Source organism: Platalea leucorodia (genome assembly GCF_965183815.1).
Source record: "Platalea leucorodia genome assembly, chromosome: Z".
Taxonomy (NCBI): Eukaryota; Metazoa; Chordata; class Aves; order Pelecaniformes; family Threskiornithidae; genus Platalea; species Platalea leucorodia.
In genome coordinates, this window is record NC_138858.1 from 46,863,137 (window position 1) to 46,889,338 (window position 26,202).

The following is a 26,202-nucleotide window of genomic DNA, read 5'->3' on the forward strand; positions in this document are numbered from 1 at the left end:
AGTTGCCTGTCCCCTGTGGATGAACCCCGTTGAGTCTCCAGGAGGGTTCGCACTGTCGGCCGTATTTAGAAACCTCAGAGGTAGTAAAAGGACTTGCAGCTCGCTCCAGGCATCGCTGGCTGTGACCGCCACGGCTCCTACAGTTGCAGGGGTGCCTGTACGCGCGGCCTCGCGTCACAGAGGCTTAGTAACGGCCAGGGGGCTCCTCTCGCTGGCTCTGCTCAACAGGGCAGCTCTCCAAGGTCAACGCTGACACCCGCACGTCTCGCTGTCGTGCTGCGTCTGGAACAGTAAGCTGCTGGAAGTGTTACTGCACGTGCTCGCGGAGGTCGGCCAGCGTAACGAACGCCACCGCGGTTTTAAGCAGAAAGGGGCAACTGGGAAGCGTTGTGGGAATACCGGGCCAGGTTGTGCAAGCGCGCTGGCCACTTAAAGCGGAGTTGCCCTTGGAGCTCCCAGTCCACCGCGTGCTCTGTCTTTCATTAAAGTTACTCGTTAGTGGACGTGGACTGTATCAAAACACCTGCGGTGACACAGTTACGTGACGGCATCAGATTGTAAGCTCTTACTAAACAGCCTACCCAGGCGTGCGTACAAACAGACCGGACGTGTGCCAGCCTCCTGCGATCGCTGTGTCCAAAGAACCGATGGGCGAGTGCCGTGGAGGTGCCCGGGCGGCGGCCACGGCGGTGGCCACGGCCGCGAGCGGGCGGCGGGCAGCCCGGGCGGGGCGTGAATAATACATGTCATGAATAATTAATGCCGCCGAACGCCCCGTGAGCAGCACACCGCATTGGTCGGTGGGGCATTATTGACTGTGCCGGCGCCGCACGCTGACGGGCCGTAGCCGCACGTCAGGGGCGGGGCGGAGCCTAAAGTCGGGATTGGTTGCTCGCCCTTGCCATTATTTCGCATTGGTCGCCGGCGGGAGCGGCGGCGTTGATAGGTGGCGGCTGCGGGGCGGCCCGGAGCTCCGAGGCTCGATTGGCTGCGGCGGCTCGGCGAGGGGCGGGGCAAGGGCAATGGTGCGGCGGTCCGGGTAGCGGCGAGCGGAGCCGGAGCCGGTTTGGCGGTCGTTCCGCTGTCGCTCTCCCCCGCCGTGCGCGTTGGTTCAGCCCTGCGCAGCGGCAGCCCCGGGGACCGCCGCCGCCGCCGCCGCCGCAGCGCCCGGAGCGCGGGGCGGGGGGGCGTCGTCCGCGGCGATGATGAAGGGGACGGTGGGCAGCTCGGTGGCTGCCGTCATGCAGGAGAGCTTCGGTTGCGCCGTCGCCAACCGCTTCTACCAGCTGCTGGACGACGAGTCGGACCCCTTCGACATCCTGCGCGAGGCCGAGCGCCGCCAGCAGCAGCGCAAGAAGCGCGACGAGGCGGCGGCGGCGGCGGCCGCTGCCGGCAGGAGAGCCGGTCCCGGCCCCGGCCCCGGCCCCAGGGCGGGCGGCGGCAAGAGGGAGTCCCAGAAGGAGCGCAAGCAGCCCGGGAGTCCCCCCGCGCCCGGGGGGCCGCCGCAGGCCGGTACGCCGGCGGCGCCGCCGCAGCGGGGCGAGGCGGGGGGGGCGGCGGCGGCGGCGCCGGGGCGGGCGGGCCCGCGGGGCGGGCGGGCCGGCAGCCGGTTTTCCTGAGGAGCGAGGTCCCGGCGGCGCGGTGCCGCGCGGGCAGCCCGGGCCCTGCAGCGCGGCGGGGCTGGCCGCTGGCTCCGCGCTTGCCCGACCTCTGGGCAGCCGCGGTGCGGCGCGCAGCCGCTTGCCGGCAGCAGGGTGACAGCGGGGCTGAGAGGAGCCGGCTGATGGTGTTCCCGTCGTTGGGAGCGCGGGCCTGGCGGCCGCCGTGCGGCTGCAAGCGGCGACCGGAGCCTTGCTCCGGGTGGCCGTACCTGGGCAGGCTGCCGGCGCGGTCCGGCGGCGCTCGGCCAGCCCGCGCGGGAGGCTCCGGAGGCCGGAGTGAGAACTTCAGCGACGGTCCTAAGAGACCAGTGCAGGAGCATTGCCTCTTTTACCACAGCATCTGTAGTCTTCGTGCTGGTTCAGCATCCCCGCTGATGCGTTTCATCGCTTGTCACCCTGGCCGTTTTCCTTCGGTGTTTGACACTCCAGGCTTGCGTTCTTGGTACCTGTGAGTCTTCCGGCTTCTTCAGGGTTATAATGTGTCCGAGGATGTGTGCTTAGCTTGCCTTAAGCTGGCATTGGTGTCCAAGCCGTTGAATAAAAACTTAGTTCCTGGGTGAACTCTGTAGCACGGCGTTCGGGAATGGCCTAGGTGGTTTGTCAGCTGCTAGGTTTTGGTGCTAAGTGTTGCTCAGGGGAACAGGACGTCTGGCACAGTCCTCTTTGCAGCTGAAGGCTTTGCTGGGCTGTTGCTCCTTGGATTTGGAGGCGCTTTGTGAGTGTGATTGTTACGACTTACCTGGCATTGAGCTTCAGGTTGCTGGATTTGGTATCTACAGTATCTGAGAGCTGGCTGATGGTCTCTAAATATTGAGAATCTCTGTACAGAAGACTTTGGTTTTACCCTCTTGAGTTGTAGTAAATTCCCATTCTCCTGCGGCAGGCAATGAAGCTTTATATTAGCTATTCTCAAGATAATTAATTTCTTCCTGTAGTAAAAGCTCTTGTTAAATTCACAGTAACTGAACTGATGTTTTAATGCCCTAGAAAAAGGTGTGGCCTTTGAATCAGGGTTATTGCTTCATCAAGTGGTTGCCAGTGCTATCAGTTGTGTTGCTTAGACTTACAGTCTTACACTGCTCCAACAGCGATTATTTGACCTTGTGGAGCAGAGAATCTTTCAATGCCAAACATGCACTAGTTAATGAGCATCTTTGTAGAGAATGCTCTTAACAGGTTGTCACTGTCCCTTTGGACAGCTGTATGAAACTTGTCTTCTGAGATGCCCCTGCAGTTGTTATCTGACTTTGTCAGAGATCTCTGCCTGTAAGACCAATACTCGCACTAGTAACAGGCTTATTTTATTTAAAGGAAACTTTGCTGTGGTTACCAACAGAAGGCGAAGGAGCCTGTTCAGTGAACAGCAGGGTCTCAAGTTTTGATGACAAGGTTCTTGAACAAGAACTGGTGGTTATCAGTAACCTGCCAGGAGTGTGGAATTAGTGAAGAGCATCCTTTACCTCCTACTTGTCTACAGGTATCTTAAGCATACAGGTTCTAAGTGTGATTCTGTGTGACTCTGTGGAGTGTCTTCTGCTACCTCAGTATTGAGAAACCTAGATTCTCATATAGAGACATCAGTCATGTGCACCTTGTTTTAATCTCCTGCTAATTTAAAATGGAGAAAAGACTGCTGGCTTATAGTAGCCTTTGTGAAGGTGAATTAACATCTATCTTACGAAGAGTTACTTGCTCTGAAAAATGCTGCACTTTCTTCTTTAAGGAAAGTGGCTATCCTGGATTCTGTATGCACTGTATGTTTATGTCTTGGGTTTGTGGTAAAGTAAGGACTGTAAATGTATAGTGCTCGGGATGCTAAACCAGGGCAGGGAGTTGAGACTTGGTTCTGTCTGCATGCTTCTCCTTTGAATGTGCTGTCTTAGCAAGCCTGCTCTGAAGGATAGCGATCACCCTCTGACTTAGGGCAAAGACAGTGATGGTGTGGCTGGCAAATATAAAGCAAGTGGTGGGTTGAGGGAAAAAAATCTAGGGTTTTTTGAAGGGGGGGGGTGCGTGGTAGCTTTTTATTTGGGCCATACAAAGTTAATTTGTTATACAGGATTCAACCAGGAAACTTCTGGATACAGTAAAAGATTCAGGGAACTATCAGCTTAACGGTTGAGAATGAGTAACCACTTGGGAAGGTCCTCGTACCAACTCAATTTGGCATAAAGCTTCTAATGATGGATGCGTTGATAAAAGAGTGCACTTCTATTTGGGGAATAAATAATATTGATTGAAATTACTAAATTGTGAAACCGACGACTAAACTTGTATCTAAAAAAAAAAAAAAACAAAACCAACCCAAACCCTTAAAAGATTTTCCTTCCAGTCTTTCTTAGTGATTCCCACCCCCACCCCTGATTTTGGGCATAACTCCCTCTAATTTCATTTCACTGTTCAGGAATTAAACACTGTAAAGAAGCATCTAGACCCATCTGAATAGCTGAATCAGATTCTGATATTATAATTGAAAGGACAAAATTCAGTCTGTATTGTATTAGTGTTCATAGAATCATTACAGAACAGCCCAGGTTAGAAGGGACCTTGAAGACTGTCTGGTCCAACCTTTCCTAGGAAAGGCAGCCTAGAAGAGATCATCTAGCACCCTGTCCAATTGCATCCTGAAAATCTCCAGTGATGGGGACTCCACCATGTCCCTGGAGAGGTTGTTCCAGTGAATGATTGTTATCAATTTCTTTCTGATACTGACATGAAACCTCTCCTTGTGCAACTTGTACCTGTTGCCCTTTGTCTTCTCCATGTGGCTGCTTGTGAAAAGAGCGCCTCCATCCTCTTTGTAGCTGCCCTTCAGCTACTGGAATACTGTGGTGTGGCCCCCCCTGAGTCTCCTCCAGGGAGAAGAGACCTAACTCCTTCAGCCTTTCCTCATAGGGCAGGCTCTCCAGTGCTTTGATCATCTTCATGGCCCTCCTTTGGCCCCTGTCCAGACTGTTTTATCTAATTACTGGGGTGTTTTGCTTGTTTGGGTTACAAAAAGTGTTGTTAAAAAGTTTCATGATTTTTGTTTATTATTGTATTTTTTTCTTGAGCATATTAAATCTGAGCAAAATAATCTTTACCTTTAGAAGGACTTGAAGCAAGCCTAGTCTTTGATCTTGTATAAAGAGTTTCACAGTAGTCTGAGGGACTTCTTTTGGTGTTATGTTTTGATGTTAGAGTGGAAGGTTTACTCACAAAGTTCTGCAAGTCGACATTTTTTTACTTGGTTCTTCACTGCTTTTTCCAGAGGAGTTTTTACTTAATTTCTGGAGATGTTTTCCATTTGAAACAAACCTTCTAAGAGGACTCGGCTAGATAATCTAGTACTTTGACCTTTAGAATCTAAACTATTATGAATTGACACAACTGAAAGAAGAATATTTTCAATCTTTCTTTAAGGAGAAAATGGCTGCTATTTCATAGCCTACCAAAACATATACTTTTGACCTTAATGATGTATTTTTTCTCTTTTACTAACTGTGTTGTTTTGTGATTTTTAGACTGTATGTTGAGGATTTCGGTAAAGGCTGTTTGTAGGTGTTACAGCTCTTAAAATTGCACCACTTAATGTTAACTCGCTTCATTCTTAGCACAGCGGCCAAACTGCATTTGCCAGCTCGTTATTCAAAAGGCCCAGTTGCAGAGCTTGCATTCTTTACTGGTCCAGGCAAATTAAATTTGTTGATCATGCAGTAATAGCCTCTGTTCTGTTGAAATCTCTAAGCTTTTGTTGCTAATACCTCTAAAAGGTTTTCTTCTTTCATGTACATTTGATGACTTGTGTAACATTTAGATGTAGTTCCTGAATACTATGTGTTTGAGTTTTTAGCTACAGTATTAAGTCAGGGAATGTTTCTGGGGAATTTTATCTTATACCAACTGCAATTTTCTTATTTTTAAATAATTTAATCCAATATCATTCTTTCATCTACATAGTCACAAGGATTGTCCAGAGGAAAGCTGTGGTAGGCAATTCTGTAATTGAGTACTGGCACACATGAAAACAAAATACCACAGAATAGAGTCTTACTCCTTGTGTCTTTCTTTGGTGTGTTGCATGCAATAGCTGAAGCCTTTTTTTTTTTTTTTTTTTTCATTTTGGGATACTGTGGTATTATTCTGCAAATCGTGTAATTAGCCATGCTTTAGTTCACAAAAGTAATTGCTTGAAGTTTGGAATTAAAATCACATGGACACACACATGCAAGAGGAAGTAAGATTGTTTGTGCAGTCTTAAATCTGCTATGCTCTGAAATATAGCAAAATAAGTCCCTGGGAGTCTTAACTGTATTACTATTTCCAGTTATGTAGCTTTTTCGTAAAGGAAGATCGGTTGTCCATGTATAGGTATTACTGTGTTACTGAGATGGTAATGAAGTACTGTCTTTGCATGCAGCCATAATTAATGACAGAAATCCTTGAATTATAGCACAATTTCTCCACTTGCCCTCATTCCAGACCAACTGGAGTAGTATTGCTGTTTGGTTTTTGTACTTACTTCATCTCCTCTGAACTCACATTAAATTGTTTCTTGAGGCTCATATTTTTTTCATTTAAAAATGAGCTGTTAAGCTGAAAGCAGAGGAAATAAGGGTCTCTTGGAATAAGTGGAAAGAGAGGCAGTTGAAACTTGTCTGAAATGAAAAATTTTAAGCATGTGGGTGGGAAGTGTGTGCTGGAAGAGCTGTGAGAGCTTATTTAGCCCAGTAGAAGAAGAGTTGCAGGGCAATGACACAAATTACATACTGTAAATGAGCTATAAAATGTCAGAGGAAATTCACTGTCGGTAAGTGTGAAGTAATATGTATGGGAGAACATAGATCAAGGTGGGGGGGCAGTGTTGCAACCTATACTGCAACGTGAAAGATTTTTCTAACTCAAACCGTTGTAGTTTAGGAAAGAGAGCTTGGCAATATTGGGACTGTTAAGAGTAGAACAGCAGATCTATTTGCAGTTGCCATCTAGGAGAGAAGCAGTGTTGGGAATTACTGAGGTAGCAATAGCAAGGAAGATAGAAAAGGAATTGTTATGCCTTTGAAGGAATCTCACCTTCCCATGTCTTGAAGTGTGTCTACTCTTTTGGTCCCTTTAAAGATGTTAAAACTAGAAAAAGCATGCTAGAGTGACATTCATGATGAAACTTACAGAATGATTTATGTATTAGGAGAAATTTTAAATTAAGTTTTTTGTTTTGAGAGGAGGTGTCTGAGGATACAAAAAGAGTGTATATAGAACTGCAGGTGAGACTTGGAGAAGGCGAAGAATATTTATTATTTTACAGAAATAAAGGGATGTAATTTCAGACTGATTTTGTGAAATAAGGAGAAAGAATGCTTTTTCTACAGAAACTATAATTGACCTGTGGCACTTCTTGCTGTAGGGTGACGTTGATATGTCAAAGCATGTATCTATTCAGACAGCAGTCTGGGTAAAGGCATGGCAACCCATCTGTGGATCTGTCCTCCATAAATCAATGCTTATAGTCTTTGATTCAGAAAACCTCTAAGAGTAGATTGCAGGTGGAAAGTATTTTGTCATTGCTTTTCTCTTTCTTCAAATACATGCTATAAGATACACAAGTCTTTCATCTGCCTACTATGGTTGCTCTAATGTTCATCTTAACTGAATCAAAACCACGCTCGGTTTAGATTTGCCCTGTTCCCGTGTGTGCTACTTGGGCAAAATAGAAATAACTCTTTCTTCACCACTTCTTCATCCCACGCTGCATTTGTGGAAATGGAGTATTGATGGAGTCGTCTCACTGGGTTTGTGTTGCCTGTTTTGGTGGGATGAGTTGGTCTCAGGTTTGTGAGAATTCTTGAAACACTAAGATGCAGCGTTGTCAGCTGGATTTTAGGTCAGAATAGAAGGTTTTGGTGCTCTCTATAGCAGTAACCTCCCTCAGCCCATGAATTGCATGCCAGCTGCCACCCTCACCCCTGCCATACTCCTTAGATAAGGGAATGGGGGAAACAGCAAGATTTCTGCTCTAGCTTGTAGTCAGTGACAGCAGTTACAAGCTGGGCTCCTTGTGGTGTTTGTCTAAAATCAAGGTGTGCTGCACAAAAAACTTCTTTCCCCTTAAAACTGCCAAAAAAAAAAAAAAAAAAGAAAAAGACGACAGCGTGCTGTCTCAGTGGGGGCCAGTGAAGAGCCCGCTATAGCTAGGAAACTATCTCCTCCCAAGCAGAAGTCCCGCTTGTTTGAGAACAGATGATATGGTTAGAGAAACTTGGTGAGAGCTAGACAACAACACTGCAAAGGCAGCTAGTTTTTGCTGCATTGTTTTAAATCCCTCTGTTAATACATAGATACCCAGTGTCTGGGAAACCAGGCAATGCAGGTCTTAAAAATACAATTTCTGTTTTCCCAGTTGCGAGTTCTGTGATACATGCTTATTGAAAACACTTTTCTAGAAAAGTCTCCCTATCTAAATGCTGCAGTATAAACAAAACTAATACTAACAGTAAAGTATTACTGTGGGGAAGGTGAAAGCTACTTAAGTACATTAGCTCTGTATGATTTAGGGTTTTAACAATGGCTCGTAAAACTGGGCTTTTTTCTTTAGCAATGTCTAGCTCTAGTACCTGGTAATTTTAGTATTTACCGATGTCTTTCTCTCTAATAATAGCTCAGCTGCTCCTTCTGAAAAAAAAGCTGGGTCTGTTGAAGCAGTTTAAGCATCAGATTTCTTTTCTGATTCCTCGGTTTAGAAAGTAAAGTGACAGGCAACTCAGCCGACAGCCTGGGCTGCGGCAGTAACCTCCCTGGGGAAGCAGTGGTGAGGTGGGGAAGGGTGGGCAACGTCTTCAGCTGAAGACAGATCACAGATGTAACTGTAAGACACAGGAAACCACCTTAAAGAGAGACTAAACTTGGTAACTGGAAAATAGCTATCTTCAGTTTTCGGCGCAATGTTTGTAAATGTCAAATAGATGATCCACGAAGCTCCAGAGCTTTTTTTGTGGTTTTGAAGAAAACCTGCATACCCATTTATATATGCAAACAAGCAGACAAAATTGGGGTGTACTTGGAGTGAAAGCTATTATGGCAGTGCTACACAAGATTGCTCATGTTTTGGGTTTGTTCCCTGCCCTCCCCCCCCCCCCCCCCCCCCCCCCCCAAGGGTAGGTGGCCTTTCAGCTCCATAAATAAAAATGAGTCTTCATTGGGACAGACTTATGGCAGAGGATTAAGACTGGGTAGCTTATGCTGTCACTGCTGTCAAGCTCCAGTTTAGTTTGCCCTTATATGCAGAGCTGAAAGTTGTGCTGGTATTTGAACTGATTCACAAGCAGGTCACAAGCTTCTGCCCTGAGGGTGACTTGGTTTATTAGAGAGGTGTAGTTGCTGCATACCGTATTAATCCACTGCTGCATGTCTGTCAAACCTGTTAAAAATGTTTTTATACGGGTGATAAGTGCCACAAATAATGTTTCTATTATTTAAAATCCATCTGCAGTAATTATAGCCACCTGTTAGAATCAGAGTGAAATAGCCTTGCACTGAAATCAGACTAGAGCTAGCTGCTTTGTCTAGCATGGTCGATGCTAGTGACAGGCAATACACTGGCATATCTGGCAGGAAGACTTGTTCTGAAGTACTTTTAAGGGGTACTGGGTAACAGAACCAGAGACCATCTTTTTAAAATGACTTTTGCATCTTCATTTTTTTGGCATTGCTTTACTAGTTCTAAGGAGCTCTTTGACTCTGAAGGTCAAATTGAGGCTAATACTAAGTACATGGGGAAGGTGGTCTCTGACTGCTGCATTCTTGCCAAGTTATTCTGTTTAGAATAGCTGATGTTTCTGATAGCCAGTGAAAGGCTCAAAAATAAATAAAAATACACTCTTGTATTGCAGTTATGCATTCAGATCCAAACAAAATAAGTAAAAATGAGGTCAGAAATGAGTAGTCACTTTTTCCACAGCAAGATTCCAATTTGGAATTAACACTTGTATAGTTGGTGGTGTAGTTGAGATGTGCATAGAGTGGACATGTTTACCAACAGCATGTACGGTTCTGTATTCTTCATAATTTTGTTTTTTATTAAAGCATCCTGGTTTGAAAAGCTCACCCAGAAACTGAATCAAAAAGTTGTCCTTTATCCAGAGATTACGTTGTAATTTTTGGGACACAAGTATGCTTGCTGCTCTAAGGATCGAGCAACTCCAAATCCTGAGAAGAAAGAATTACTGGAATATGTTATGTCAAGTGGATTATAGTTTAAAGAAAACCAAAAGTAGGGCTGCGTCTGCAGCACAAATAACACTATCTTCTGTGTACAGATACAGCTGTCCTTACTGCATAACAAAAAGTTTTATTTACCACTCTTCTACCTTATTCACCGAGTGGATAGTTCTTTGAAGTTTTCTTTTTAAAGACGATATTACAGACTTTGTGCCTGCCACCTAAGCTTTGATCAGAGGTCTTCTCGTACGGGCATTTCTATGGAGCTATGAATTAATTTGTATCTTAATATTGTCACATAGAATAGGCTTTTTTCTCTTTATCTGCTACCAACAGAGGCACAGTAGCCAGGACTGTCACTTGTCCACTAACCTGAGTTCAGTAACTTGCTCAGTGTTGCACAGGTGCTTCTTGCAGAAAGAATAGCTCGGTTTGGTGGGTCCAAGAGCAGTGTTTCTGTAGTTCCTTGCTTGCTTGACTTAAACCAACACCTTTTTCAGCGAATAGTGTAAGTATAGGGGCCTAGCAGACAAAAGGCTTGCTTGCTTCTGGAGAACTTTGTCCTAGATAGAGCACAGAATTTGGGAAAATGGGGAAGGAAGCACATGATGAACTTTAGTCTTATGCTAGATACATATGGGTTGAGTGGGTAGCCTCACTTTATTCTCTTATAATACACAATTTCTTGGCATTGACCCTCCCCAACCTGCTGCTCCTTAACCCTGACAATGGGTGAACAAAGCCCCAGAAATCTTAAGTGTGTTTTATCTTGAAATATGTTGACATTCTAGAATCAATTAGTGGTGTTGGAGCCTTTGTACTTACTGCTTGGGTTTCTGCTGCTTAAACTCAGTGACTTGTAGTATTGGTGATTGGTCGTCTCCTCCACAGAGCAGTAATAAAACGATGTGACCCTCTTCTGGTTGTTGGACACCATAACCGTGGCTTAAAGTAGACATGCAGGCTCAGACTTCTAAATTCAGCTCATCTGGCAGGAGGTGTGTTGTCTCATGATCAACGGCTAATGCCTGTCTCTAATGGTCCTCCTCCTTCCCCAACTTCATTGCTCCTGCAGCCATCTTGCAATTCATGCCTTCCTTTGAAGCTTCTCTGTCTTGTCCTGTAGTACACTAACAAGATCTTTGAGAGAGCATGAGAGAAACAGTTTTTGTTCCCCCTTTCTGTGACTTAATGTGAGCAAAATGAGATTTTTCTTTAGCCTGTCTTTTCTGGAAACGTCTGAGCTGTGTCGGTATCCGTAGTATTTTTGCCTGAGGCAGGCTCATCAATACAGAAGGGAAGGTAAGTAGATGTCTCTAAAACAGACAGTGTCTGGCAACATTTACTGTAAGTGCTTTTAATATTTTCATGGATTTGGGATTGGAGAGGGTAAAGCAGAAGACTGTAAGGTGTAATCAACTCATTTCAGTCAGTAGTTTGGTAACTGCAATTCAGTTATTATTAAACTATTACTAATCTCTGTGTGTGTGTGTGTGTGTGTGTGTGTGTGTAGGCCAGAAGCGAGCACCTAAGCGGGGAGAACAGCAAGGATTCAATAACAGAGGAGCAGAGGTGAAACAAGACAAAACTGAATGGAGACCATCCTTCAGGGAATACCGTTCCTATGAAACAGAAAGACAAGTGGAATTCACAGTGGAAAGGTATGTAACATACATGGAGAAGTAAGGTGCTGCATGGAGGATCTGCGCAGGGGTGGGAAGTGGAAAACTTAACCTTCTTAAAACAGATCTAGCAGCCAGATGTAACTTGAAGGCATAGTTGCATTATTAGTGTGTAGATTTGTTGCAAGATGACTTAGTTCATGCCCGTTAGAGCTGCAGCTTCAGCTTCCTCGCAGATTAATTTGCGGTGGTTTTGTTAAATGTTAGAAATATAAGGCGAAACTGGAAAGTGTAAAGATGTGAAAACGTAACCCTAGTCAGCAACATAAATGTTCATTTCTGAGCTTGTGTACAAAGCTTTGCAGAACATGTGAAACATGTTCGAACTGAAAATAAACCTTTGTCATACTATTTACTGCTTGGACAGTGAATGCATATCAATTTTGCTTTCTTTATAAGTACTAGAAAATTCCACCTAAACCTTTAACACTTGAGAGTGTGGCTGTTCTTACTTTACATCACGGTAGTTCGTATTTAACAAGTTCCCTGAAATTTTTAGCAGTTGCATATAAATCTGGGTTTAGACAATAGAGCTATTGCCTGATCAAGTTGCTGAACATTTGACAGTTTTATAGTGTTTTATTTAACTTCTCTAATGTTTTCAGTGTTATCAATAAACAGCTGAACTTTCTATTCCTGTTATCTGTAATAATTCCCCCTGCGTTCAGTTTATGTCCATTTTTAATGACAAAACTAATAAAACTGTACTGCGTGCTGCGTAAAGATGCAGTCTAAAAATTGTATAGTAGCTCTCATATACTGATGTCTCTCGGCTGCATGAATACAACTGTATGAATTTTTTTTCTCCTTGTTAAATGTTCTGTAGGAACAAAAATCTGACTAGAAATCTTCTTTTTAGACCAATTGAAAGATTAGACCGCGAAAGGCCAATAAGAGGTCGTGGCGGAGGAAGAGGTGGAATCCGAGGTAGAGGAAGAGGTGGCGGAATAAATAGAAGTTTTGATGGCTTTGACCAAAGAGGAAAACGGGAATTTGAAAGACAAAGTGGGAATGATAAAACGTAAGTGTTCTGTGTGCTGCTTCTTACTTGGTGTACAAGTAAACAATAGTCAGCACTGCAGTAGTGTCTCTTAAGTATTCTCTTCCCTTCTTCTATATCCAAGTTGGCTGGCAAAAAGTCATACTGGTTTTAGTCTGAGGTCCTAATGAAAAAAAGCTCTCAAACTCACGGAACCCTGTTTCTCTCTCTAGAGGAATGAAGGCAGATGACAAAAAGGGTGGAGGTGGAGCTCGGAACTGGGGAATATTTAAAGATGATACAAGGTACAACATATGCTCATGCCCACCATAGGTCATAATTTTCTGTGGCCCACCTTAGATAATAATTTTCTGTTCATCAGTTTCATGTCCATTTTGAGCTTGATAAGCCTTGCTTTCTATTAATTGTTGTGATGAACATGGTTTTACAGTTTTCTGAACTCATCTCCTTCATGTTGATGAGATTAAATTGTAGCAAAGGCATAGTGATGCTTCTTCAAATTAAGACTGCCAAAATCTTTTGACTGGGGCCAAGTTGTCTTTTAACTGAAATAAGTTATGGCTTTTCTCGATAGTCAAGTAAGTGGGACTCTGATGTTTAATGGCATGGCTACAAAATACTGATTAAAAGATTGAAATTCTGTTAGTGGGCTTAAAGTCCAGTCTCTCTTTCTCAAATTTTATGTATCATTTATGTATCAATACTTCTCATTTTGTTAGTCACTTAGTAGATCCACTTTCTGCTTATGATCCTAGAGTTTTTCTCCTCTATTTTTTCCCCTCCCAAGGAATTCTGGAAAAAAGTGGTGTGTTGATCTGCAAGGTTTTTTTCCAATGTGACCCATGAAGACTTTGTGGTTGTTTTTTGTTTGTTTGTTTACTGTTTTAGTGGGATGGAACAGACTGCTCCTGTGGAAGAGACTGCAGAAACAGCTGAGCAGCCAGGGGCATCTGAAGGAGAGCCTCTGAACAAGTATAGTCTGACTAAAATATTTTCTTTCTAAATGCAAAGAAAACAATTGACTGTTACTGATATGCTTGTATTGGGAGGCACACTTGAAATGTGAACTGTGAAGTTTTGTTAGTGCACATTTAAAAATAGAAAAGCTCTGTGAGTCAAGAAAATGCATCCCTAATTCTGACTAAAGCTTGGTTTATACAGCTACAGATTACATTTAATTGTCCAGTGATGCTTACATTCCTAAGATTTGGTGGTAATTTAAGGAGGAGCTACATATTGTCTGTTACCTTTTTAACTTGGCTAATTTGTAAAAACTACGCTGCTTTTTGGAATTCTCTGTGAGAAAAAGATGTTGAAGGTACCTGTGCAATCGTACAAACACAATTAAAATACACTAAGATAAAATTCTCTAAGTCAGTATTCATCAATCACTAATACCGTGTGGTTCTCATCTATTCATGAAGGGCCTCTGTAGAACTTGAAAAACTTGATGGAGCCTTAGAAGTGGGGAAATTGAGAGAGAAATCTGCCGCTCATCTTCTGGCTTTCACTCTTATCGGTGTCCAGTGAGAATTTACTTCACAGCAAATAAACACTGGCTTAACAAAAAGTAACTGGACAATCTTGTCCAAGTAAGAGACTTCAAAGAATAATCAAATAGCATATGGTGAATATCTCCTAATGAGTGAAAGAAGGTCAGTGCAATATGTCAGTCTTCTCTTCTGCGATTAAGAGAAATTAGCTTGCTATGAAGCCTTTTTTACTTAATTATGCAGCTCCAGTTATTAGTGGCCTTGGTTCATTGCTTAATTATAAAGCTGACTAGACTACAAAACCTATTTTATATGTTCAGGTTGTATAACCCTGTAAGAAGCTGAGTTGGTATGGCTTTGATTCTTTTAATTGTAAACCAGCTTTTAATATATAGCTAGAGGTGTATATGCATGGGGAAATCTGCCTCTGAAATTGAATGACTATGATTGGATTTCCAGAAAACTGTTTCTAGGCTAACTTAAATCAGATGGGTAGTGTAGATAAACTGTCAAAAATGCACTGTATTAGCTAAATATGAGAACAGTTATTCAGCTTTTTCCATCAGCTGCTGGTACCCTTACTTGTTTCAGACTTATATGTATTTCTACTCCAATTCAAGCTCTTTGTAGATGTGCCCTGACATCAGTTCCTTGTAGAGCGTAAGGCATGAGAAGTGTATGTAGTGGCAAAGGTACCTGACAGAATCTGCCAGTTGTCTTTAATTCTTTTCCCTTTCTCAGAGATCACTAGGTGTTTGGTCAGACCGTGAGCCTTTCTGGAGATTTTACTCCTCTTCATGTTTTCAAAAAAAGCTTCGTGTAAGAATAGTCCACTGAAATCTGTAAGATTCAAAAATGCAAGTAACCCATAAGTACAAAATTCTGCATTGTGTACTCTTTGCAGTAAATGTTGTCCTGAAGACTCTCAAATCTGTATACAAAATACGAATTACATACACCTCATTGCACTTATCACTGGGCGTAGTGTCAGTTTGGTGACTCTATATATTTTAAAATAGAAGAGGAGACTTTGTGTGAGTAGTGCCTAGGTAATTAGTGATGGTTATATGGCATACACCTTAACAAAGTGGAATTATTTTTGTTGTTCATCTAATATTTAAAAGCAAATGCTGGTGGGGTATGGTTTTCAGGCTTCAGGATGTATTTTAAGGTCTTGTATGCTTAGGTTGCCCCTGCTCTCCAGAGTTGCTGTCTTCTGGCAGGTAACATACACCAGCAAAAGATTCTAGCTAGGCTACTTTCTGCTTTTGCTACAGCCTCAATATTGAGGGTGTAGGTCTGTAAGTTCACTTAAGCTAGTGCTAGGATTGTTCTCATTTTGACTCTTAAATGCAGTGGCTCCAAGGAATCCATTTCTTTTCTACTGCTATATTGCAGTTGTGTGCTTGTATTGAGGAAGAGCTGGACAACTTGGGTTTGTTTCTTCTCTCATTCTTTTTCCAGTTGTAACTATCCATTTAAAAGAAACAAAAAAAAGTATTCCTGGAAACTGGGAATAATCTGTCTGCATGGGGATACTGTATAGCTTTCTGGTGTGGTACTGGCTAGTTTCAGTGCAACTCTGGAAAAACTTTTGTGGGCTTCTGTAATTTATGGGGTCTTGCTTTCAGGAGTGTGTCCGCATTGCTGTTCTTGAGCTTCCATTTGCAAAGTATTGCAGGACAAGTGTTTCTTTAATACTTCTACAATATAAATCAAGTTACTTCTTTCCATATCTTCAAATTCCCTGGAGTGTATCAACAATATCTATCTCTGTTTATAGCATCCCAAACTGCATGCTAGTAGTTGTGGGTTTTTTTGCTGCAAGTAATAAGTATAAAATATATAAGTACAAAGCTTATACAGCAGTATAAGCTTTCCTCACAGCTCCTTTCTGTTGAACTTGTCTTCACAGTCTGAACAATGTAACACACTTGTGTTGACTGGTAACTCAAATGAATAGATTTTTCTTTTTATTCAGTACAACACATAGTCTAATCAATTCCTATCAAAGGTATTTGCAGAGTTAGTATTTATTCTGTGGGGTTTTCTTCCATTTCTTCACACAGGGCTTTCTTCCTTTTTTTGTGGAACTATGTATTATTCTGGTCATTTAACAGGAAGCTTTCAAAATTTGTCTTCAAGTTTGCTGAGCTATTTACCTCTTTTTTTTGTTTGTTTGTTTGTTTTTTTTAATAGTGACATAAAGCTATCAATAGACCAGGACAGATCTTCATAAGTATTTGGTTCAGTGTTTTTCTTCTGTAGTTAACTTGTACAGTTCTTCCTTGGTCTTACCGTGTTTAACTTTGAATTTTGCTATAACTGGTGGTAATGCTCCTGTAAGTGATGTTTAATAGGAAAGATTCATGTCATTGATTTTTTTATAAAAGCTGAATAAAAATTTGCTTTTTTGCAGCTGAATAATGCAAAAACTGATCTGAAGAAGACTCACTATCATTATTTTTAATGATATGAAGATAATCAGCCAAACAACTCAGTTGAATGCCATTCTTATCCATTTGCATGTCTTCTGCATATTAACACGTTCACATAGGCCAGTTCCTGCAAGAATGGTCTGCACAGTAAACAAGGCATAGCTAGGGGGTTATGGTCATCCATTGAAAACACTGAAGCAGTAGGAACCATTACTGAAGGCTCCCATTTCGTGTTTTGGTATGTGCTTGCATTGAGAATTCAGGTTGTTCACATCCAGAGGCTGTGCTTAGGTGTCTGGCAGTATTTTGCAAGCATGACTGTTGGTATGCCAAGGAGGTTATTAACTTTTTTAATGAAAATGCACACCAAGCAGGTTCTAAAAATGCATAAGGTTAGAAGGTAGAAAGTAATGCACAGAGTGTACTTTCATGCATGCTTCATGCCCAGAATAACCTGCTACAATCAAGTCTCTGTCCAAAATGTGATATGCAGGTTCCTGTTGCTGTTCTTCACTAATGGGTGGTGTTTCCCCTTGGGAGTCTCGGCATCCTAAAACAAATCTGTGCTGCAGTTTAAACAATCCTTTGGAGTAAAAATCAAACCATACTTTGCAGTTGGAAAAACAAACATTTGCAGTGTAAATCCACCAGTATTTCCTTGAGAACAGAGAAGTGGTTGTTTTTGATAGATGTGTACTTCTCAAAGCAATACCTGTGATTGCTTTTTTGAGAGGTCAAGTTGCTGTGTAGTAAAATGTCCTCATGTTCTCTTATGATTGTAGAAATTCAGATCTGAAAGCAGTATTGCTACGCAAGGCACGACCAAACGTACCTGTGCCGATTCTCATACCTGTCTAGTTGATTTTAATGTCCTCTACTGATAAAGATGTCAACGTGCCCTGATGGTCTTTCCAGTACTTTGAAAACAGAAGCTTGTGTGTTTGTTTTTTTTTTTCTTCTGAATGTCTTGTCTTAACATCATGGATATGCAAAATTTTCTTTCTTTTTTAGTGTTAGTATGTTTCCTCCTCAGCATCTCTTCAAAGGCTTCCCATGTAGATCACGTGTTTTAGACCTCCTATCTGTCTTGCAATTCTGTTCTGGACTTTCTACCTGTTCCCACATAGAAGACATTACTCAATTGAGACCTTCTTACACCCTACCAGCAGGAACATCTGTTCCAAACAAAACTGTTGACGTGTCTTCTTATAATAGTATGTTGTTGCAGAAGGGACAAATGCTGTTGATTTAAAGTTCAGCTTGACTGGGTTACCTGCAATACTCTTGTATGGTTTGGGGTCCCTCCTTCAGAGCTTGTGCCTTGCTAGTGGTTCTTTCTGTGTTTGGGCGGCTGATCCTTTTGCCTGGGAGTAAGTATTTCTGCTTGTCCGTGGGACTTCCTGGTGGTGGTTGTTTCGGTTGGTCGTTTTCAAACCACTTACTTGGTCTCTTTAGCATCTCCTGCCACTGGTCCTTCCTTCGGTGTTCTTGAAGACTTGCGCTGTTGCCCTTTTCTTTTGCAAGCTTTGTGCCATAGAAAATACAGTAAATGTATTGCGTATTATGCTGCAAATAACTCTACAGAGATGGCCTTAAACGTCCACTCAAATGCTTGTTTTTCTTTTGCAAATTGGAAGATTGATAGCTATTTCTCAAATACTTGTTGCAACCAGCTCTGTATCTTTCTACAGCACCCCCCAAGGACTAAAACAGTGTTTCCCTAAAATGGTGAAGGCTTAATAGGAGAGAAGGACAAAAGACTTCCTAAAATTCAGATATGCAATTTACTGATTCTGTTCTGAGGTAGTGGCTTAGGAAGAAATTAAACCAATTTAATAGAGCCCCTTTTCATTAGTTTACTTCCTCTTTTTTTTCTTCCTCTGGGTGCTTGCAACTAGTCTTGTTTTTCCAAAACCTATTCCCAAAACTGAAGCTTCAGATAATTGATCAAAAATTATCTGGCTTCTTACTCTTGAGGACAACAAATTGAAATGTTTGGGGTGCAGTTGGTTCTTAATGTTCTTACACATGGAACAGTATCTGTTGGCATTTTTCCAGAAGTAGCTTCATCTTTCACCAGTATCCTTTTTATTTAACTCAGTAAATGGGTTGATTTTTTTCTTAACAATCCTTCTAATATAGTTTCAGATCTTCCTAATCAGTACATAACAGTTTACCAGTCTTTTAACCTTTAAATTCTGGTTGATATAGATGGAATTTGGCCTTTGATGCTGTCTCCCACAGCATTCTCCTGGAGAAATTGGCTGCTCACGGCTTGGATAAGTGCACTTTACGCTGGGTTAAAAACTGGCTGGACGGCCGAGCCCAGAGAGTGGTGGTGAATGGAGTCCAATCCAGTTGGCGGCCAGTCATGAGTGGTGTTCCCCAGGGCTCAGTGTTGGGGCAGGTCCTGTTCAACATCTTCACTGATGATCTGGATGAGGGGATCGAGTGCACCCTCAGTAAGTTTGCAGACGACACCAAGTTGGGTGGAAGTGTCGATCTGCTGGAGGATAGGATGGCCCTACAGAGGGACCTGGACAGGCTGGATCGTTGGGCCAGGGCCAACTGCATGAGATTCAACAAGGCTGAGTGCCGAGTCCTGCACTTCGGTCACAACAACCCCATGCAATGCTACAGGGTTGGGGAGGAGTGGCTGGAGAGCTGTCTGGCAGAAAAGGACCTGGGGGTGTTGGTTGACAGCCGCCTGAACACGAGCCAGCAGTGTGCTCAGGTGGCCAAGAGGGCCAATGGCATCCTGGCTTGTATCAGGAATAGTGTGGCCAGCAGGACCAGGGAGGTGATAGTGCCCCTGTACTCGGCACTGGTGAGGCCGCACCTCGAGTACTGTGTTCAGTTTTGGGCCCCTCTCTACATGAAGGACATCAAGGTGCTGGAGCGAGTTCAGAGAAGGTCAGTGAAGTTGGTGAAGGGTCTAGAGCACAAGTCTTATGAGGAGCGGCTGAGGGAGCTGGGGTTGTTTAGTCTGGAGAAGAGGAGGCTGAGGGGAGACCTTATTGGTCTCTACAGCTACCTGAAAGGAGGTTGTAGCGAGGTGGGGGTCGGTCTCTTCTCGAAAGTAACAAGTGGTAGGATGAGAGGAAACAGCATCAAGCTGCACCAGGGGAGGTTTAGGTTGGATATTAGGAAAAACTTATTCACCGAAAGGGTAGTCAGGCATTGGAACAGGCTGCCCAGGGAAGTGGTTGAGTCTCCATCCCTAGAGGTATTTAAAAGAAGGGTAGATGTGGTGCTTGAGGACATGGTTTAGTGGTGGACTTGGCAGCGCTAGGTTAATGGTTGGACTCGATGATCTTAAGGGTCTTTTCCAACCTTAACGATTCTATAATTCTATGAATTTTTAAAATAACAGGGCAGAAAGGCATGTCAGAGGGTAGGCATATAGTACAGGACTTCTGTATTTTTTATTTACTTTTTCTGTGAAGTGCATTTGAAACTGTGTTCATCCTAGAACCAAAATTAAGGGTTGTCTTACTATTCAATTCTGCTTCTACCTGTCATATGCTGGGTGCTTCAGGAAAATATTGTATAATTTTGACTGGCAAGAAATAGAATAGTTCTGTGCAAGATCAAGCAGGAAGAGGGAGCAGGCCTGTTCTTATATAAGGTAGTTCTAAATGTACAGAACACTCCCCAAAAATGTTTGTGTTCTGATGGGGTACTTGTACTACTTCAAAACCAAAATGCAAAGTTCACCAACTGTCATTTGACATGATAAAATAAATTTCCAACTTGCATCTAATGAATTGTATATTTACATTGGAAAAATCATCACCATTTTGTAGAAGACTTGGAGCTGCGATTGAGTAAGGAAAAACAAATCCATAGTTCTCCCACCAGAAAGGACCTAATGAAAGATTTTTCTGGAAAAATCAATGTTAGGGAAATACTTAACCAACTTCGATTGCTATTGCAATGTGTAACAGTTTTGTGTGGGAGAAGGGAGAAATGGTTTCTCAAGGGCCTGGGAGTAATCAGTGCAGGTTTTTCTGTAGTTCATGGTATTTGGCTTGTTTCTTCAGCAAACAATTCTGGTGATGAAGCGAGTTGTGCTCCGTGCATGTGGTGCTGCTTAGTAAGCAATAGGTTTCTGCAAATGTCATTAAAAGGTACATCTGTAGTGTACTCTGATAGCTGATGGTCCTGGGCAAGTCAGTCTTGGTCAGCATCAGAGAAGTGGCAGGAGAGTAGTCAAGCAGTGATGAGAAGAATCTTTAGTTTTGTCGTATGTATCTTGTCTTCTGAATACAGACATAAAGCCTTGGACTTCTGTCTTTAGAGTTCTAAAATATGCAAGGCAGACTCCGATGTACTCCGTATGTTTTCCTTGAACATATCATCATTATTGCACTTTGTGACAAATTAAAACTGGACTAGGATTAATCTGGTTTTGCCAGGTGATAAATACTGTCTCCTTGTGTGCTACTACATCTGACAAAAGAAATGAAAGAAGCACTTGTGAAATTAACAAAGGAAATGTTAATAATTACCTAGAAGATCTCATGGTGTGATCATCGTGTCTTTTTGAGGACTAAAAGCTGCACTGAAGCATGAATCCATCTCATATTGTCATGCTGCAGTACGTGTCAATAAAACCATGCAATTGGGGTGTTTTACTATGGCTATATTTGCTAGGAGTAGATTCACTATTAAACAATAGAGTTGAGAATATTCCAGATCAAAAGACAGACTGACTTTGTCTTTTTGCTTGAACTTATGATGAGACTGGATAAATACCAGAACTTACTGCAGGAGGCTGGAGACAGCATTTGTTCATTTGACTAATTTCAAAGAGGCCATAAGTATGTTTTCCAACTTATATTAACGTAAAACTCGCACATCAAGTTACTGTGGGGTGTAAGAGAAATCGAGGATAGTAATTTGGTGAGAAACATTCCAAATGTTTTGTTTAGTATCCTTACTTTAGAGATTAGTGTTCGTGTTCATCCTGGCATGTTGCAAGCTAATGGTTTTTACTTTACAACTGTAAACCTTTAGAGTTGCTGAAGGAGAGCCAATGGAAGAAGTAGTTCAAGAAATGACGTTAGATGAGTGGAAAAATCTTCAGGAACAGAATCGACCAAAGCCTGAATTCAACATCCGGAAGCCAGAATCCACTGTTCCTTCCAAAGCAGTGGTGATTCACAAGTCAAAATATAGCGATGATGTAAGCATTGCCTCAGGAATTCTGTAAACTCTGCTTTATGCCTAGGGTTAGGAAACTGTCTCTATTCTTTTTCTACTAGTTTTAGTATAATCTGAACAGACTAGAAATCGGTATCTAAGCTTTGTTACTGTAATCACATATGTGCCCCAAAACTTGCTTTAAACTTAGTCTGTTCATTGTCTTCTCTCAGATCATCACCCCTATTTTGTATGGAAATACATAATGTATCGAGTTGTTCTACTTTATGGCTCAGTCTTAGCAATATAAAACCTGTGTCCTTGCTGCTGCCACCTATGTAGATCTCTGGTAATGCTGCTAGAGAAACTTGGTTTACTAAACACTTCTTATCCTAACTTTGAATCCTGTTTAGCTTACTTGCCAGTATACACTTGAATATACATACATTAAACTCGGGTTTTGGCATCTGTTAGTCTGGATGCTAAGTGTGCTATTTCTCATCTGTGCTGGATCCCAGCTTTCATTGTGCACTTGGAATATATGATTTTATTTTTTTTTCTTTCCAGTTTTAGGGTCCTGCTTCTTAGAAGTAACTCTGGAGAGCTTGTTCTACAGTAATGTTCTTCCCCCCCCCCGCCCCTTCTCCCTAACTTTTATTCCACCCTATTACTGGGATTGACATTTCAGGGAGAACTTCTGTTTTATTGATATGACTGGGGAGAGAGGGGAGGCTTCGTTCACAGATTCTTGCTTACTTAGATTTTGGGGGGGAGGGGTTGTCACAGAAGTATGTGCATATACTTGTAGTCTAGCATGATGGAATTTTGATCCTTAAGGTCTGCATGCACGTATGAATACACATATTGGCCTTTCTCTAGTTATAACATGAACATCAAAACTTGCAGCTTTTAAGCCTTATTCACTTTAGGTCATTGAGTGCTTCCAGGGAGAGACGCAAATACTGAAGTTGCCTGTGTCCTTTGTAACATGGCTTTTGGTGGTTACAGTTGCCATTATCACCTCTTCCTTCTCTGAGGGAGATGGTGGTAGGGGTGGGGAGAATACCTTTCACAAGCTCTGAAGAGAGCATGCAAATGTGTGAAGAGTGCATGCAAGTTTCTGTTCTTTTTGCCTGAAAAGTTTCTTGGCTGGCAGTATCAAGGGACCTTGTCAAAATGAACATAGAATAGGAGGTACAGGAACTGTGTAACATGGACAAGTCAAATCCCGGTATTAGACATTGAATAAAATAACTGATTCATCACTGTATGGGATGAGTTTACATGTATGTTGTTATTACTACAGTGCACATTAAAATTATGATGGGAAATAGTCTTACATCCACTAGCTACGAGGAATACAGAGTTAAAACAACAGTAATTTCATAGCTGCAGACAAATAGACTACCAGATCGATTAGTAGCCAAATGCTATGCTTTACTATGGCCTTTTAAGCATTACTTGAAGATAATTGTTGGAGTAAGTAGCTTAAGCCTGATTTTTCTAGTCCCTTAGAAAACCTTGTAGATGGTATTTCTGAAAAACCTCTTCAGTGTTATGGAGCTGGTACAGAAGATTTTGTTGCCAGGACTCTCTGAGCCAACAAAGAACCATCCCAGGCATTTGGGAAGCTACAATTGCCTCGCCTCTGTTAATACCCTGTGCAAGTTAAGGCCTGTCTTCTATTCTGGATGTCATCTTGATTCATCTGCTGCTTAGTCTGTAATACAAGTGTGCGTGTGTATATGTTATCAGGGAGGGGAGAACATTGTACATGGGAGCTATAGGCTTTAACCAGATCTTCTTTTTAGTTGCAAAAAGAAGACTTTGAAGATGATTCTCATGTCTTTCGAAGACCAGTGAATGACATAACATCTCAACTCGATATTAATTTTGGGAGTCTTCCTCGCCCTGGCCGTGGATCAAGAGGAGCACGAGGTGGTCGTGGTCGTGGCAGACGAGTTGAGGAGACTGGACCTCGACAAGAAGTAGTGGTAATGTCTTTTATGGGCTTTGTTGTTTGCGTGGAGATTTTTATTTTTTTTGTTATTGGTGTGTGTGTGTCCCGCCCTCTTTTGTGTGGAATTATTGATTTCTGCAGTGACACACTTGTTCCTAATTCCTGCCTCATAGTATGTTGGCCTGGTTATTTTGAGTTCCTGACCCATATCATGTTACTTAAGATTAAATACCAGTTCAGGCTCACAACTCTTTAACACATAAATTTCAAAAGATCTGATTACTAGTTGCTGTAATGGTAACTAGAGGAAAGGATGCAATGAAGATTTGTTTCTGCAATGAGTTTTGATATCAATTGGGAAGTAATTAAAATGACTAAAGGCTTGTATCGCTTACAAAAAAATTCAGTATAGTCCAGTAATGGTACATTGATTACTGAGAGTGAGATCAGTAAATCTGGGATCCTGCAGAGGAAGATGGAACCCTACAGCATCCTACAGAATGACACAAGTGTTCAATGTAACCATTAAAAAAAACTTCCACTGACCTTTTTCTCTTCAAACAAAACAAAAAAAAAGCATTTGTGCACTGAAAAATGACATCTTTATTCTTCATACTATTCTTCATACTAACTGAAGGTCTCCGTTTACTTCTGTCTAATATGAGTAAAATACTTGAAGGTTGGGAACTTACAGAATGATATGGAAGTGATTTGATGCATTTGTTTCATCTGGATGAAAAAGGTTCTTTATAATAACAGGGCATAAAGTTTAAAACTACAATCCAATATGTGCAGTAGCCTTAGAATGTAAAAAGATAATAATGCTGCTTCTAAAAACAGACAGTATTTTGGGTGAGATTGCTTTACTTTTTTTTTTTTTTCCTTCACTTCAGTGCTGCAGAACTTGTGATCTTCTGGTCCTCCCCGGGCAGTAGATCAGTGTTATAAATATGTTCACACTGAAGAAATTATAGTAGTTGTAATTTCTGAGATAAATGCTTAACATTTCTGTGATAGTGATGGATACAAAGCGTTTTACTTGAATAGAAGAATGAACCCTTTTCAGAGTAAAATATATATATATATAGCTGTCAGATGCTTTTGAAATGCATTCATTTTTATAAGGCTTCCTTTCTTACTTTATAGGTGCAGCTTGTTGCTCCAAATCCTGATGATCCTGAGGATTTTCCAGCTTTAGCTTGAAGAACCGTCATGAATGGTGGTATCTCAAAGTAGCTTTGGTGTAGCTATGAAGAGACCAGTTTTATGCTGGTGTCGATAAAGTCTGTTTCTCCTGGAAAAGGTGTTTGGGTGTTTCGTGTGGAATGATTGCAGCCCTCTGCTAATGGAGTTGGGTTCTGGAGATACTGGTGGACTGGGATCCTGTCACAGGTTCCAGCGTCTGCCTCCATTTGTGAAAACTGTGTGAAGGCTTGCAGTACTTCACTATAAGGCTTCAAATGAAGTTCAAAGAGTACAGTGTTTAAAAATGTGTATATAGAGATTATATCAAGTTCTCCATGACACCATGGTGAAATGTAAACTGTACAACATGATCTGCAGTTGGGATTCTATTTCACTGTACATCTGAAAGCTGCTTCCCCTGTTTCTTTGAATGAAGTGTATATTTCACACAGTCACAAATTGCAGTTCTTCAGAGTTTGGCAAATAAAGGAAAGTGCTCATTGGTTTGGGTTTGAGGTATTACTTTCACAAGTCAGAATAGCAGATTGAAGCTTTTGCTATTTGGATATAGTCTGGGGGAAAAAAAAAAAAAAAAAAAAACAAAAAAAAAAACAAACAAAAAAACAACCAAACCCAAACCTAAACAGCAGACCTTACCCAAAACAGTGGTCATCTCTCTAAACAGAAGTGATCTTTAAAATTAGGCAGCACAGATGCTTTTAATTGATAGCTAACCATAAGTCTTGCTTCAGTAACAAGATATAATCTGCAACTGCTTCGAAGATGTTGAAGGTGAAGTAAAGTAAGAATTTTGAGCTAAACACAGAACTAAACTGTTAAGGAGGCACTTAATTTTAGCAGGAGCTACAACTACAAACTAAAATGTTTCATGCCTTACCAAGAAGTTTGTGTGACATTGGGGATGAGGCGGGATGTCCTTTCCTTGCAGCTTTAACATACTTCCTCACTTGAGCCAGATACCCTAAGTTGTTCCCTGTCAAAGTGGACATGCAGAGCCATTCTTGGGGATCTGAGAGAAACAAGAAAATGGTGCCAGAAGTGATGAGGGAAAGAAGTGAGAGGACAACCACACTGGACACTGTGGAAGTAGCTGTCAGCCTCAAAGGAGTCTTCAAATGCCTGCCTAGCTTGAACTCATTCTTTCAATTTACTGGGAAAGCAGATGAATATAAACTTCTATTTTTTTTTTCCTGTTCTCTGCCTCACTTTATTTTGTATCACTTCTAAGCAGTCTCCTCTGAGAGCAAATAGGGGATGAGACTTGAAGAAAAAAACTGTTTTGCTTTGGAGTAAGCTTTAAGAGTATTCAGAAATTTAAAGTAACTCTCATCTCAGTGGTAAGGCTTTACAGGAGTAGGATATAATCATCCTGGAAAGACTAATGACTCTTTTCTATATGCTCCAAACATGGTCTGCAAAGTAGT

The 26,202-nt window shown here is 42.0% G+C and overlaps 1 protein-coding gene across 2 annotated transcripts; it reads left to right on the forward strand.

Moving 5' to 3' along the window:
• Window positions 1-1,202: 1,202 nt before the first annotated feature.
• Window positions 1,203-26,202, forward strand: HABP4 (hyaluronan binding protein 4; the record flags this gene model as incomplete). Of its 2 annotated transcripts, XM_082335861.1 has the most annotated exons (8): window positions 1,203-1,512; window positions 11,368-11,515; window positions 12,396-12,557; window positions 12,749-12,820; window positions 13,425-13,508; window positions 21,487-21,655; window positions 23,424-23,606; window positions 24,719-26,202. In XM_082335861.1, 8 exons carry the CDS (start codon window positions 1,203-1,205, stop codon window positions 24,773-24,775), a joined length of 1,185 nt encoding a protein of 394 aa, XP_082191987.1. In that variant the 3' UTR covers window positions 24,776-26,202. The 2 variants fall into 2 exon arrangements, with proteins under 2 accessions (XP_082191987.1, XP_082191988.1); XM_082335862.1 differs by lacking the exon at window positions 12,749-12,820.